This window comes from Aulonocara stuartgranti (genome assembly GCF_965226115.1).
Source record: "Aulonocara stuartgranti genome assembly, chromosome: 7".
Lineage (NCBI taxonomy): Eukaryota > Metazoa > Chordata > Actinopteri > Cichliformes > Cichlidae > Aulonocara > Aulonocara stuartgranti.
Genome location: NC_138945.1, coordinates 64,430,552 through 64,447,600, shown reverse-complemented (window position 1 = coordinate 64,447,600; position 17,049 = coordinate 64,430,552). Strand labels below are relative to the sequence as shown.

General features: G+C 38.6%; 1 protein-coding gene across 1 annotated transcript in view; it reads right to left on the bottom strand.

Moving 5' to 3' along the window:
- Positions 1–15,448, bottom strand: part of mrpl23 (mitochondrial ribosomal protein L23) — a 50,422-nt gene extending 34,974 nt beyond the window's left edge. Inside the window, exons 1-3 of the mRNA XM_082540022.1 lie at positions 15,313–15,448; positions 13,534–13,656; positions 1,587–1,669 (exon numbers count right to left, since the gene is read on the bottom strand). Of these exons, the coding sequence (XP_082396148.1) occupies positions 1,587–1,669; positions 13,534–13,656; positions 15,313–15,332 (226 nt within the window). The 5' untranslated portion in view covers positions 15,333–15,448. The remainder of the gene's footprint in view (positions 1–1,586; positions 1,670–13,533; positions 13,657–15,312) is intronic.
- Positions 15,449–17,049: the final 1,601 nt, after the last annotated feature.

Here is a 17,049-nt window from a genome sequence, read left to right as displayed (position 1 = left end):
GCACACTAGAGGATGTCAGAGTCTCATGAAGTCTGATCGCTTGGTCAGACACATTCACAACAGTGGCCTGCTGAAGGTCATTTTGTAGGGCTTTAACACTGCTCACTCTGTCCCCCTTGCACAAAAGGACCAAATGCCAGTCCTGCTGACAGGTTAAGGACCTACGGTTATGTCCAACTGTCAGAAAAGACCAAGAGGTAAAAAAATGTCAGTGACCTCCACCTGTAAAACCATTCCTTGTTTTGGGGGTTGATTACCAACTCCCTGTGGTACTTAACTGATCAGATCATATTTCCAGACGTTTAACTGACTTGATGCTATACTCTGATTAAAAACTGTTACTTTATTTTTTTGAACAGTCCATTTCGGTACATCTTCACTGTAAGGGTGAACTGTGTTTAGTGTGTAACAAGATTTGTGTACCGAGTTACACATCACAAAAAAAAAGTTTCATATTTAGTTTGCACATAGTCCATTACTTATATGCAAATCTTTTATGTTGTACTTAAGTCATGCATTCGGTTTGAAATCAAAATATTTATACCACGTATGCATGTGTGCGTGTGTGTGTGCGAGCGCATCTACCCCACTGACTCAGAACAGCTGCATTACAACTTTAGGATTTTAATTTGGATGAAATATTTGTGGCTTGGTATTGCATACCAGGAATCAAGTGTTTTCACCACCCTCTCCCAATGTTTTGGACTGACTAAGCCTTTAGACGCATGCAAAGTCATGATGTTTGTATGTTTTTCCACCACTGGCATCAACTGTGTTGGTGTTGCCCGTACAACATCATATTTATGATGCACTAGTGTCATTATAGAAACTGATTAAAATGTGATGAGGGAAAAGAAAGCCAATTATAAACTCAAAATAAATACTTTATTCATCCAAAAAGACTGGGAAATGACTGAGTTACAGCACCAAGCACTTGAAAAACAACTTAGCTCAATAAAAAAAATACAATAACACTGAAGAAAATAGCTCATAAAGGTAAATGATTACATTAAATGATGAGCGTAATTAAATGGTTTAATAAATAAAGCGAATAAATATAACATGAATATAAAAAATAAAATAAAAAATCAGTACACACACACACACACACACACATACATACATACATACATACATATATATATATATATATATATATATATATATATATATATATATATACACATATATATATATATATATATATATATATATATATATATATAAAGAAGGAGCCCATTTTAGCACTATAGTACTTGAGGCTCAAACACCAAATGTAAGGAACATCCCAATCAAAAACTTTTTTCCATTTAAATTAGCTGTCATGGCCGCATTTATCAGAAGAAAAGCAGAAGATTACAATGAAGATGAAAATAAGAAAGAGTAGAAACACCCAAAAAAACGATGGTGCTTGTATCCCATTTAGAGCTGAGCAAACACACTTTCATCCCAAACAACAAAAACAAAGAGATAAGGCCAACCCTGGCAATAACATGATGATATTTTGCGAAACAGTACAATCACTCCAAATTCTGAAAAAGTTACAGGCCCTCTGTGCTTGAGTGCAAAGAAATGAGAAGACTCACCAAACTGTATCCTGGTGCGGACAACTCCCACAGGGATATTATAGATCTTCTCCAAGTAGTTCTTTATATCGTACTTGGTCATTCTGTCCAGATATACCCAGAAAAATAGAAAACAGAACAGAGGTTATGGAGGCTTCCAAGAATAAGGCGTTGCATATGATAAGGATTAATCTGGACGTGTGTTTGGAGACACAACAGGCCGAGAAAAAATCTTTGCGGTTAAAGTCGAGCCCTTGCAGGCTTACATACTGGATCACTGTTGATCATATAATGCCACATTCACTTAACTGACACCTACATAGAAATGATGCAGCTCATTTCCACATTGCATTCCCATAAACTTTGTTGTTATATTATCAAATGTAACGGACAGGACACTCTCGTACAAACCCATATTCAGCTTTTATTCTATGGACCGTAAAGTGGAGAGGAGAAATGTGAGTGTCAGTGTTCATCCAATTAGCTGTCTGCAAGTATTGATCGCGTCCTGTGAAACCCTACACAGGAAGTGGGCCTGGCACCAACTGATCCGGCAGGCCAGCCTAGCTAAAGCTAGCCTGCTGGGCAGCATTTGAAGCAGATTCCTCTGACTAGGGAAAGAAAGGCTTTTAACTGCTAATCAATCAAGCCAATTGGATTAGCCTGGTAGAAAGCACTTCCCAAATGCGTCTGACAAAGTGCTTAATAGCGACGTTGTGGTCTGACATGAGTGCCTCGGATATGGCATCTTCTATCACCTCATACGTTTCTTTAATAGAACAGGATAATGTAATATTCACCGCTTTTCCAAGGTGACGGCCCGATACCTTGAGTTGTTGTAACAATATTAGCTGAGGCAAACATTTGCATGAGAAAACCCCATCTGTGAATACAAAGACTCTTTGTACTTAAGAGTGATGTAATATATGTTCCCATGCTATACAAACAATTGCCTTTTCCCCCTATAATAGACTAAAGTTTGGCAAACCTGACATTGGTGCAGAAGTAAAACCTTCTCTTTGACCCTCTAAGATTTGTGCATTGAGGCCTTGCTCTTTTTGATACTTGAATAAGAATTTCCACATTCAAATCCACCATTTAATCAAAATATATGGCTTGATATAGTGATTTGACCATCACAGGGTTTCTACTAAACATCAACTTCAGAGAGTTGCCCAGCTATGAAAAGTGAGAACCAACTTGGCAGTGAGTTTCATCCTCTCAACATTCAATCGTGGTCCTGGTCCACTAGGGGCATTAGTGTGAAGAGGCTTCTGCTTTACTGTGACAAAAAAGGATCTCGTTGAGAGCATTTCTAGATGCATTTGTCTCTACTGTCAAGAGGAAAAAGATGTGGCATGCAAATCCGTCTTCTGCTCCATTTACGCTCCCCCCCTCCACCATAACTACTGTCTCACAGTGTGTGTGCCAGAGGGCAGTGAAGCACAGCAAAGTGACCAGGGGTACGTCAGATCAGGAGGGGAAGAAAGACTGATTACACAGTCGGGTTTTCCTAGAAAGCAGTTGCGTGGAACTGGAAGAGAAGAAAGTGGCTTAGAGGCCACTGAGGTCTCTTCTGGATCATTAGCACAGTGAACTGATCCTGATTAATGAGGAGAATATTTCTAAATCCCAACTGCTTTTACAACTAAAATTATCCCGCCACCACAAACACAGCAATGGCATCCACCATAGAAAAAAAGAATTCTATTACCAGGTTATATAAATTTCTGTTTTTGGGGGGGTAGAGCTAAAGTTTCTGCTGCTGGATACAAGAGCTTCTAGTGTATATTTACAAACCGCGATTCATGTTTGTATTATGTTATGTACTTTGCAACAACTGTCTTCCAAACTATAACTCTTTGCAAAAAAGTTGTGATACATGTAAAATGGAAATATTAAAAATAAAAAAAATTTGCAATGACTCGAAAATCATTCAAATTGAATATTTAATTAAAACTAGTGCAAAGACAACATGTAAAATCGTGAAACGGTGGATATTTTTCCGTTTACTTTTTATACACTACCATTTCTTTTCTTTTTTAATAATCACATCTTTAATTTGACCTCAGTTGCTTTGTGTGTTGTATCACCTTTTGCTAACTGTAACCATTCATACACAAATTGCTGTGATTAGTGTAAACAAATGGTTGTCCCACCATGTGTTTGGGCCATCTCTTATTATTTTTTTCTGTGTTTGCTTCTTAAAGCCCAAAATGCTTTAACTGGCCATTGTGGAAAAGAGCAAATGAACAGAACCTAAATTGAAACCGAAGCTCGCTGTGAAACAGCCATGCTGAAGTAATGAGGGTACCTGTTTATGTGGACTGATCGGCAGAAATGTGACAAGCACCAACATGAGTTTGTTTATTTGACATTAGTCACTTCATGTACCAAAACAAACAAACAAACAAACAAACAAACAAACAAACAAACAAACAAACAGAAAAACTGTTATCCAAGTTTTTGGCACTCATTTGTAACCACAAGCAGACAAAAACTGATGAGGTTGTGTTTTTTCTGTTCATTGTGTATTGTGTGGAGTTAACTGATAAATAAAATCACTTTATGGCATTAGTTGTATATCTAACTGCTTTGCATTTTTATACAGTACTCTAAATTCATACACACACTTGACAGGGGTTGCATGAGATAGCTGTTTTTCCTGTGACCTGAGTCAATACATAACTCCCATCTCAGCTACAAACCAGGACCCAATCTGAAAGAAAGCCTTGGGCTGAAAGCTGAGGAGAAAATGTCAAGTTAAGTGTGCACATAAACAAGGCTAAACTTAGACAAAGGGCGTGGCGTCTCCAGCAGCGATGCAGGCAGCATCTGATCATCATCCCAGTATAAACACCCATCTGACTCCACAAGCTAACCTTTCGCACTTCTGCCTCTCAGGAAGAATGAAAACCTGTCTCCAGCAACTGCTAAGGCTAACGGCATCGTTCCTCAGCAACTGGTATATATTTATACGCAAACACTCATGCTACAAAGATTCCTCAGCCAAGACGATGAAAGAACTCCAAACACAAAACCTAGAAGGGCATCAGATGACGCAGACGATGGATTAGGTTCAATTATGGTCCGTTGTTGCCAAGCAGGTTTAATTCAGGAACACTAGCTTCATTGTCAGAAAACAGTTTAAAAAAGTTATATTGTTCTGCATTGTTAAAGGGGGAGTGTAAAGGGAGACAAGGGACCTTGATCTAATATCATGCAGTGTTAAAGAAAGAAGGGCTGGAAGCAGGATGACATAAACGAGGTAAAGCTTTTGAAGCTTTTGCTCTGTCTGGCTGTGACACGATTGTTTATGTGCGACAATAAAGCAGATTCATCAATCTGCAGATTAACCTACTTGCAGTTGCTTTCAGATGTAATCTCTCACTTGCAAAGAATCTACAAGCTTCTGGATCGTTCCTATTCTGAAATGTGGGCTAACTCGCATAGAGCCAAAAAGATTATCAGTATCACATCCACTGGTTTTAGGTAGTCAATTTACACCTGTGCTCTGAAAGCATGAAAGAAGTAGGTGAAAGGACACATTTGAAAAAGAGCAAGAGGTGGCTTTGACAGTGTATGACAATACTGAAAAACTCCCATTAGAACTGCTATCCTTAATGTGTCAACAAAATCTCAATTTTCTGTAATAAGCTATGACAACCTGGTACCCAAGTTGAATTCAATTCAGTTCTACTTATATAGCATCAATTCACAATAAGAGTCCCTTCAATTTGCCTTTATATTGAAGGGTCATGGTTAGGGATGGGTATCGTTTAGGTTTTATCCGGTACCGGTGCCAAACCGGTACTTTTGAAACGGTGCCGGTGCTTAAACGGTGCTCAAACCGGTGCTTAAAGAATGGAGAACACAAAATTGGTCCAAAAACCTCTCATGTTCAGCTGTTTTTTTTGTAAAAAGATAACAATGTTAGCCTTTTCTGCAGCTATGGGGCATATATGGTATCACTCTTGGCTGGACGCAGTGCTTAAACAATGGAAAAAACACAAACTTTGTCCAAAAACCTCTCATGTTTAACTGTTTTCCACTTTTTCTTTGGTCATTTTAGCCTTTTTGGCCAGGGTGAAGGGAGTATCTGCCATCAAACAAGAAGACAGCCGCATGTAACTATGACGGTGTTTGCTAGTTCACCTTACATGCATTAATTTAATAACGTGGTTAGTCTACTCAACGTAAATTACACACGAACAACATTAAGCTACTCACGCAGAGAAGAACGGCTGCTGCTGCATCATCATCCGTCATCATTTCTGCTACACTGGCAGGGCTAGGGGCCAGGACTCTCCTCTTCGGGTTTTTGGGGGATGTTGCTAACTGCGGGTCCGATAACAGGCACCACACCCGCAGTAGATGCGCTCGGTGTGAGGTCTCGCAGCAAGCTATCAAATATGGCGCATTTTTCGGCTTTAAAAAAAACGCTATGCGTCGCCAGGTGTTTCATCGGATTCGAGGTGTTACCTCCTTTGACAGTATCACAGTATCAGCTTAAAGCACTTGTTGCAGGCTGCTGAGTTTGCATATTTTGCTGTGAAGTACAGCCAGACTTTTGACCACTTCGCCTGTGTGTATCACATCTCAGGGAAAAAAAGCACCGAAATGTGCGCTGTTTTTCGGTCTGGTTACTACCGTTTATGTCAGAATCGGTGCCATCATGGCACCAGATACCGGTACTAGGGCTGCTCGATTATGGCAAAAATGATAATCACGATTATTTTCACTGAAATTGAGATCTCGATTATTTGACGATATTTAACCCTTTAAGACCTACTATAGAACCAAGTCCGCCAGAGCTTATATTATTTTTTTACATGTTGTAGTGCCATTTGTGGGAGCATTTCAAGTTGCTATACATCAATACAACTGTTATAGCCCATATTTTAATAATATGTATTCATTAAGTCCACAGTAACTACATTAATTGCAAAAAAGTGCAATAAACTACAAAAAAATGTAAAATCATTTTGGTTTTGTTTACATATATTTCTACTTGGAGAAATTTAAGAGGTTTATCCCTCAAAACTTTAAATACAAAAAAGTTGCAAAAAATAGTTTACAACAGCAGGAAATTTATTTTGAGTGTCTTCATAGTTTTATTTTGGAGATATAGCAATTTTTATATACTGCAGGAAAAACAAAAAAAACAATCCTATGATGCAAAGAAAACAGCATGTGCATCAAAATAAACTATTTCCAGCAGTGCAATTCGAGTTCTAAGCATCCCAGAAACTATTCAGAAAAGTCAAACATGACTTATAAAAACACCAGTATAGGCTTTTAAGGCCTACAAGTAAAAAACTAAATTTTCCGCGAAATGACGTCACTTCCTGTTTCGGGCAGGAAGTGACGTGCGATAGTTTGCGCTGACGTCTGTTTCACTGTGGGAAGTGTTACGAACAGCTGATCGGATCGGCAAAGCGTGTTTCTGGAATATTATGTTTTTGTTCCTGCAAACGCTTTTTATGGAAGGAAACCGTGACCGAGGACAAGCTGATGGCATGAGATGTAAGTTTCATATGCAAAATAATTATTGCGCTAGCTTACATGGTTCAGGTTCTACAGGGATTTAAACATAGTTACACAAAATGGAGCGTGCTGCTCTGACAGGCTTTAAAGGGTTAACAATAACAATGTATTGAATAATGACTTTAAAAAATTATAATATGTTTGCAATATAAAAAATAAATGAAAAATGTAAACATCTAAGTTTAGTGAACTTTGCAGTGTTGCTCTGTGGTGCAGCTACGACACCGTAGCAAAGTTTACAAACTATGTCTACTTGACACATCTGACTCCGCGAACCCATAATGTTTCCACACCACTGAAGTTTTTTTTTACCTCTCTTTTCAACCAACGGCAGTCACTCTCCTCTCCAAATAACTTCTGCTTAGCTTTCCGAGCTTCCCTCGGGTCCTCTTAATTGTTGTGACGCTGTTCGAAATGCGGAGAGGTGCGCTCGATTTGCCACACGGAGCAGCGCGAGAGTAAAGCACGAGGGAGGTGCTAATAATCGGCTCAGTCATTTTTAATGATCGTTGAAAGCCCAGATCGTAATCATGATTAAAATTCGATTAATTGAGCAGCCCTAACCGGTACCCATCCCTAGTCATGGTGATTCATATGTCAAGTATTAAGTTCCACTATAGTACCGTGCAATAGTTTTCCAGGCTTTCCCAAAGTCTTTCAAAGTGTTTTTCTGGACATTGGCTGCTTTTTCACTCCAGTACTTTATTTTTTTCAGAGGAATATTCGTTGTTTGTTAAGCTACTTAATACTTACATATGAATCACTCAATCGCAAAAGAGGCACCTTAGTCAGGGATGGGCCAGTGTTGGGTCTACACAGACAACTTAGCAAACTTAGCAACTTATACTCTGTCTACAGCAGATGAACGGCCTTTCCATTGATCCGCAACCTGTTAATTTAAGTAATAATAGATGCATTATCATCATAGTCTAAATGGAAGGGTGACTGTCAAGAAGCCATTCTAAAGGATATCAAAACAGGTCGAAAAGTCTGAAGCATGCCAAATTATCTTTAAAAAAACAAAAACAAATCAATGCCTGAAAGTCTTACAGAACGATGAATCCAAAATAAAAATTTGTGGCTCAAATGATCGTCATCCGTAAGACAAAGTGTAGTTGGGGATCTTGTCAAAATTGATGGAATTATGAACACAAAAATGTACCAACTGATTTTGATTCCACTCTAAAAACATTACATTGTAAGAATATGGCATTGCTCTTGGCTCAAGAGGAAGAGTAGGTCATCTGCTAATCTGGAGGTCTGTGATTGAGACCAAACCCAAATGTCTAGGAGCAAAGCGCTGTGTGAAGGGTTGAATTAGGCTTGTGGCCTACAAAGGTTAGAGTAGGAAAGTATATTATAGTGCTTTATTTCCTTTTTTTTAAGATAAACATCACTTTGTATAAGCTTGATTTTGCTGTCACAACCATAGAAAGATTACTTTGTTCAGAAACTACTAAAAGACATTTAATTGGCCCCTTGTTTGACGAAGAAAAAAGAAAAAAAGAGCTGCATTAAATATTTGGCTGCTCATAGTCTTTTTGGTTTACAGCTTACAAGTAACAGACACACATTACAGTTTAAAAATTGCCCTTCCTTTATGATCTCATCAGGAGCCATTAGGCTTTTTATGATCACATATAACCCTCTCGACCCCGATGTGGCACCCAGTGTAGAACCAGTTCATGTATTTCATCATTATTTTTATTCACCAAGAACAAAACAAAACAAACAAAAAAAGAAGACTGGTGGTAGTAAAAACAAAGCTACCACAGAGACATTATTCGAACCACTGACGTTAATGGTTCTGGGAGGGGTTACATCAAGAAAGTCACTAATGACCAGCCGATACAGCCCACAGACTCCATCCACCATGACTTGATAATATCCGAGCTTTACATAGTAAAACTATTAAACGTTCAGTCCAGAGGATCAGAATCAAGGAGAACTGGTTCTGCACCAGAACCCAATGGAAAGAATTATTGACGAGTTAGGGAAAGAAATCTCAGGCACTGGTTGTTTGCTGTCTGAATTGCTCTTGCATCAACTGTGAATCTAACAGGTTTTTTTTTTTTTTTTGGTTTTTTTTTGGGGGGGGTGGTGGTCTTACAAGAAATAATACATGGATTATACACTGAAGAAAAATGCCTTAATAAAGACAAACAGCACACTTTTATGGTGAATGTCAGGGAAACATTAAACTAGCTTAAATTAATAAGGCCTTTATATACACACACAATAGTTTAAACATCGAAGGTACACTACACAGCCCATACATACTCATACATGCACACATGAACATCAAAGTGCACTGCGTCAAAATGGTTTAGCGGTGAGAATGAAACAGGAGAGTATCTTTTGCACAGATGAAAGGCAAATGAAAGCCGCTCCACATTGTTGACCTGCCCATTGTCAATTTTAGGTTGAGATACGTACAGTCTCTACTTTAACCCTCCCATCTTCAGAGACAATACACACACACATAAAGTGCTAAACACTAAGTATCAAGATCATAGTAGCCGACTTTGTTTAGAGGGAAAGCTGCCAAGGAACCCGAGACTTGAGGAGAAAAGAGACAGTTGAGAAGTTGAGAGCATAAAAGCAGCATGTGAAGGATTAGAGTTTTTTTATTTGCCCTGCAGCCTGACAATAGAACAAAAATAGATCAAAGAGCCGGTCATTGAAAGTCACAAAAGTTCTTACCGAGAAACAGGTCAATAGAGTTTACATCACAAATCTACAGGCTAAATGACTTAATATGACATTAACTTGGGTTTACAAGCATGAAAAAAAAAAATGGCACAGTTTCAAACGTGTGCTTATTACGTTGAAGAGGTGACCAGATATATTGGTGACTCCAACGCTGTTAGGTCCAGGAACTGAACCATTGGCAAAAGAAATCGTGAGGTGCAGTACTACAGGGTCAGTTCGCTCAAGTCTGATTAGAGTGAGAAACCACAGCATGGTCTGGTTTCATAGTTATTAGTCTGCATAGCATGAAATGTGACTGTGTAGCAGACTCAACTGAAAGTTCAATGGCATGCTCTTTTCTTTGTGTGCATGTGTGTGAGAGAGAGTGTACTGGCCTCTCGCCATGCCAGGTGAGGTACAAGAAGGTGTGCGTGGGTGTGAGCCTAGAAATTTGATGATGTTATAGAACAGAGGGGAAATACTTACATAGCACAAAAGGTTTGAGAACAATCAAAAAGACCAACAAATACCTCCCTCTGGCAGGTAGAAAGAGAATTTCCAGAGAACACAGCCCAGGTGTCTCAAAAAACAAGTGTCAAAGGAGGATTGATTTTGGACACATAGCAAAGTGCTTAAGAAAAGCACAATAAACAGCAGGCCCAGGGTGGGACAGAGGGAAAGGATGGAGGAAGACATGCCAGAAAGTGAGTGATACTGCCAAAAAGTACGAAAACTAGAGAAAAGCAAAAGAGAGCAAGACAAACAACTATGGATATCTAGCTCCCAGGTGTCAGCAAGATAAAGGCCACCTTGTGTTATTCTCTTGAGAACGCCAACAGTTACCAGTTCTCATTAACAGCTGCTCGGCTCTAAAATTTACCCACGCTTACACCGCCTACACTTGAGAATCATAACTACAACAGCTTTCACTGCCACAGTGACTCAGACTTATCAATAAACTGGGAGTGGGAGTGACATTTGTCATTGTCTCTCTGTGTGGGTCCATTTACTACGATGTTGTTAAGAAAAGTGAAAAAAATAACAGTGTTTCCAAGCACACACTGAGGCCCCAGCAGCATATCAATCAGCCATGCACCTCTCGCAAGCATCAAAGACTGTGAGGAAAAAAACAGAACACCTTACACACCCTTATAAACACACACGCACCCTGCACTTACCCAGTTTTGTGCATATATACACAAAGAAACACACCATTCGCACAAACGGACTCACACTTACAAGTATATACAGAAAAACACACACACACACACACACACACACACACACACACACACACACACACACACAATTACATAAGCACCCTAGGAGTTTGGCAGAGAAGAGGCAAGAATCAGAGTGGGAGGCCAGGCACCTGGATGAACAGATTATGGTCTAAACCCCACCAGAGACACATAGATGATCTGCCTCAAACTTCAATTTTTCTCCCCAGTGTGGGTTCTGGGCTTCTCATTGCCTCAGGAGTGCTGGTAACCTCAGTGACCTTGGCTTGTAGCGGTAGTCAAAATCAGCTTGTCACTATTAAGTGATGACTGGACCTCCTGTCACGTTTAGTGACGCAGTAGATACAGCAGAAACTTGACAAAATAAGAACATCGTATCTACACAGACAAGATTAGTTTTGCCTTCCCTTTCTGTCTCACTGTTGATGCAGCTTCTCTGAGAGACTAATGGTGAAGACTCGATGTGTACAAACTGATTCAAATGCCCCAGTTCAAAGCCAAATAAAAGTACTTTTGACCTCACCTCATGCGTCACTCTCCATGTGAGAGTGAAATGACGGCCTGTCACAAGTCATTGTTGCAACTAAGCTCATTAGAGGATAATCATGAGGTGGTACACACTATCTACACTGTGGAAGACTGAGGCCTCCGTTTTCTGTTTTTGAGCCTGTCACACCACCTGGTGGCCACAATATCAAACATCAGGGACATATTACTGGTCCCGCAAGACCGTTACTGTGGCAGTAAAAATAAATTACTGCAGACTAAATGCAAAACATATGTTCATTGTACCATACGTTCAACTGAAACTACTATAGTCTAAACTCTAAAATAAATTTACAGCCTATACAGGGCAAAAAATGATTGGGTCTTTTTAAAGTTTATTTTATGTTCATTATATCTTTTTTAAGTTTAGTGTAGTTTTGTTTTGTTCTCTTCTTGGATTAGTCACTTGACCACTCTTACTCATTTGTTTTGTGTTCATTATCAATCGCATATGGAGAAAGAAAAAAAAGAAAAAAGGATCCTCAATCCAAGGAAATCTGCTCTAGAGCTGAACAGCTTGTACTTAAACAGAGAGAGATAGATAGAGTGAATGCTTACAAAGGGCCAGTATGTACAAGTAAGCATTTGTGATTTTTGATTAATGTGTGTACAAATTTACAACTGGAACAATACGCAGACTTCAAACGATAAGCACCTGCATTTATGGGCAACGGCAGCCTGAAAGGACTAAACAAATGGACTAGTATGTAATTTATGGCGCCGTGGAAAAAGACAGGAAAAAAAAACACTGTGGCAATAAAACTATAAATGAAATATTCCACTGACGTAAAAGTATTTTAGATCAGAGGCATTATATCTGATATATAAGTTATAATAATTATGTACAACAAGCTCTATCGTGAGATCTGTTAAATTAATATGTTAGGAAATACTCAAATCTCTCCCAAAAGACTTTTTCAAGACTTTTCATTTACAGTTCAGAAAGAGGTGATTAGAGGCCAGTGCTGGTGATTATAAAAGACAATTTGCTTGAAAAAGTAACTATGCATTTAAATAAAGTAGTATTAACAGGAAGTTAAGCGTGGGATTTACTGGCTGTTTTACACATTGAGTCATATTAGCAGTGTTTCCCTGAGTCTCACACGGAGCTGAAATGAATCAAGTATGCATGCAGTAAGTGAATGACAAATAAAATATTGAGTTTTGTTGATTTTTTTTTTAGGGCTGGGGGAAAGGGGGGTGTGAGCTGAGACATTGTGAGGTCTTTGTTATTTACATCAGGGAAAAGAGTAGCATAATACCTAAATGTAAACTAAAAGACAATTTTCAGCCTCAGTGAACTGATGTTGGGTCACAAACACATTTAACCTCCTAAGACCTGAACTCTTCCATGGCATGCATTTTTAAGTTCTCTTTGATATTTGGGAATATTGGGGCCCGATGAATGTAAAAAACAAAGAATTACCAGATTTTTTTTTTTTTACCTTATTTTTGTTTTTAAGAAAAATAAGAGCCACATATCAGGAAATTCGTTTAAAATTTTGATAGGACAGTAGCAGTTTAATGTCCTCGTAAGTGGATATCAGGCCCTGTAGAGCAAAATTTAGTATTTTGGTCTAAATATCCCAAAATAGTGGACGCCAGGTCCTAGGAGGTTAAAATAGAGAAGAATATAACACACGAGAGACTGTAATTTAGTTTTCCAGCAATCACCTTTATGTTTTCCTACTCAAAGAATAATAGGCATCCATTAGCTTAAACAAAAAATGGACTGCAAACCACACTTTTATATTTTATGGACAAATAACCATGTCTAAACTTGAGGCAACCTTGAGAATAAATACAGACTCACTAATCCGTGCATAGTAAAAGTTTCTCCAAGTATTATGTGCTGCAAAATCAATTTACCTGAGAACGGTGTGATAAATAAAGGTGTATGGTAATGAACTCATACATATTAACGTTTATAATCAAAGACTTACTCCATTGGGATGCGAAACTGGACAGTGTCTTGAGGCTGCTCTTTTCCCGGCCTCACCAGGGTCAGAAACCAGCTAGGTCTGAAGATCCTCAGCTGGGGATTGCCCAGCTGGTAGAGAGGATATCTGAGGAGATATGCACAGGCTGGCTCTTATTATCCTTGATATCGTTCCCATAAATCCTATAATATTGTCTAAAAGAAAAGCACAATAACTGCTACCTAGATAATCAAGTAAAATTATGTCTTTAATCTTTGTTTGATTTAAGATAAGCAGCTGAGGTCAGTCCAGCACCAAGAGGGTTCCCTTTTCTACTAAAAATATCTGGAACAGTTCCTTAAACTTTCAGCTCACACAAATGCGTAGAACGGAATTTCTTTGGAGATTTTACTCACTGCCATATAAGCAGGTAGCGCATCTTTCCTTTTACTTAGTTAAGACAAATTGAAAAAACAAATAGAAATAAGGATGGGCAAGAATAACTTTGTCTGAAATCAAGAGCATTGAACTACAGAGGTCTTGACCGGGGATGTCAAATATATTTTACATCGAGGGCCACATAAGGTCCACTTTGATCTTAAGCTGGCCGAATAAAACTCAGTTTATTATCAGTGTAAACAGATTTCCCTACACATTTAATCCCTGAGATATCTTAATATAAAATAAAGAAGTGCATTTTCGACAGCACATTGCAGTTTTTCTACATGAAAAATGTGAAAGATTACAGAAAAGTTCTGGCAGCTCACTGCCCAAACTGTCCCTATTTATAAAACTTAAAAAAGTACTGTCGATGTTTGAAATTTTCTTGTTTTAACGGAGCTTTTCTGTCATTTAACTGTTTTATTGCTTACATTGATTCGGTATAGTATGAATGGCTATGGGGGAGGTTGTCATCAGCAGGAAAAGCTGTAAAACTTATAAAAATACAGTTAATCCAGCAGCCAGGATCGGGGCTTTATGTTTAGCACTCCTGGTCTATACCTAAGGATGTGAGGTCAAAGATGTGTCTTCCTCCAGACACAAACAAATGCAGCCGGTAAATGGGGGAGACTCAAAGGAATATGAGACACTGAAACAATCTTTTATTAAATACACACACAGAGTTTGTTTTGCACTGCCACGCTTTATAATAACTTCTCCATGAAACTTGGAAAAACAGACAAATCCAAGTCTCCAAACCTAAATGATCAAATATTAGCAGTGTAGCATTTTATTGGATCTTGAGCAAATAGAAAAAATGTGTTTATGATGTTTCTGTTTAGCGGTGGTCCCCCATTAGGCAAGATCGTTTGTATTTACGTAGCTCAGCAATACAAGCTACACATTTCCCGTGCAATGTCTACGGTGCACTAATAACAGCACCCTGTATTAATAAGCGTGGGTTAAACCTCGTAAACAGTCACATTACCCCTACGATGATTTAATATTGCGGCAGATTAGTTGCTGCAATTTCACCAACCTGCAAAGTGACTGCACAACAACTCCAACATCATGTTATGCCGTTTGTTTTTAGCATAGCAGGCTAGCGCCCGCTAAGTTCTTGTTGCTTAGTTATCTGAAATTCACAGTGAGCACATAACTTGCAGTCTAAAATACACTGACAGTTATTGACAGCAACGTGGACTAATCCGACTGCATTCAGGACAGAGTGCATACAGGTCAGCTGGGAGACATGCTAGCAATAGCTTGCTTTCTTAGGTTAAACTGCCAGAAAAGATGACAAGCAATGTATCCACGAGTAAAACTGAGGCTTCTTATTTAAACAAAACACTTGATACTCACAGCAGTCGTGTTACTGGCATCCCTAGAAATTCTTACTGACAGACATACGCTGATAGTTACTTTATAGTTTTTCAAGGTTGTCAAATCCTACACGTGCAGGGATGTGCTTCCGGGAACACTGGCAATGCGCAAGCGCATTGGATATACTACCTTCCTGTGATGCTAGGGTGTTAGTGAGCTGTATGATATGTGTGCTCCTTGTTTCAGCTTATTGAATAATAAACTAAAAGATCCCCATGTTATACCGGACTGTTATGCAGCTAAAAAAAAAAAAAAAGCACTGAAAAGATTCAATTACTTTGTCACGCATTCGGTTTCATTTTTGAGAATGTCATTGTTGTGAGCATATTGAGAAATTAGTATATCAGAGAAACAGTCGGGTTGAGCAGTTTGGACAGAAAGGAAAGAAAGACAAAGCCTGCAATGGTTTGTTCATGTGCAAAAAATGACTGTTCTGGCGACCCCTAAAGGGAGCAGTTGATAGAAGAAGAAGAAGATTTTGAGTATATTCTCAGGACATATATGATTAGGCATCAGCAGAGGGAGACCTCCTCCCATCTCTGCATCTTCTTATCTTTGCTTCAGACTCCACATTTGTTGTCTCTTCTTACAACACGATGTGCCTGCACCAAGGGTAAAGATGATTGAAGACCCCCTGAGTGGAACATGAGTCTGTGGCTCAGCTGGTTCAGACCTGGCAGGAAATGGACCTCACTGACAATCCACACTGTGCTTGGGAGGGGAGATTCCATCAGTTAAGATGTCATGGAGTGGATGTGTGTGTGTGTGTGTCTGTGTGTGTGTGGAAGGCTTTTATTATTATAGAGTTGCGTCAGTGTATGAGGCATTTTGTTGCACTATTTCAGAGCGTCCTATAATGCCACTAGATGTCCAGTTTCATTTTGTTTTTTTTCTGTAAGAAATGTAAATAATTGCTGCTGCTGAGTTCATTGCTTGTTTACTTGTTTGTTTCTTTGGAACTGGTTCATCTGACAGCTGATACGACGCTGTAGCAGGGAGCCATTATGCTGATGAGCCTGAGGTGCGACGGTTGCTTTAAAAACATAAGCTTGAATGCCAGAATGCAGTGGCTGCTGCTTATTGTGCATAACGACACTGGATTGTTCATTAAAATAGGTTAAATTCTATAAGCTCTAAAATTCATGATTCAACTAATAATAGATTGATACATTCAGGACCGGCCCTAACCAATCTGGCGCCCTAGGCAAGATTTTAGGTGGCGCCCCCCTACATCGGCAGTGTAGTGTATGTACTCACAAGAAACCGAATAGCTTTGTCTTTGACCTTTTTTTTTTTTACTTAAAGAAAGCAAATTCACAATCAGAATAATTAACAAGATAAAAAAATATATGAATAAATAAATGAATACAAAAAATAAAAAATGAATATATGAAATACAATAAATTTCATTTCATTTCATTTATTTTTTTTTTTCACACTTGGTACAACAGATCAAACAAACCAACCACACTTTCTATCAATAAAGCACTACAACCATGTGTGAAAAGGAGCAGGAAGAACAAAATATTCTTATTAAACACCGCCCCCTATCTACATTCCAACTTATATTACAAGTGGGCACCAAAAATCAGGGAACAAACTAATATTAACATTTCTCTCCGGTCCTAACCCAAATCAAACAACAAATATACCACTCCACATAGTAACAAGGAGAAAAATAAAATTAAATAAATAAAACAAAAAATTATAATGGAT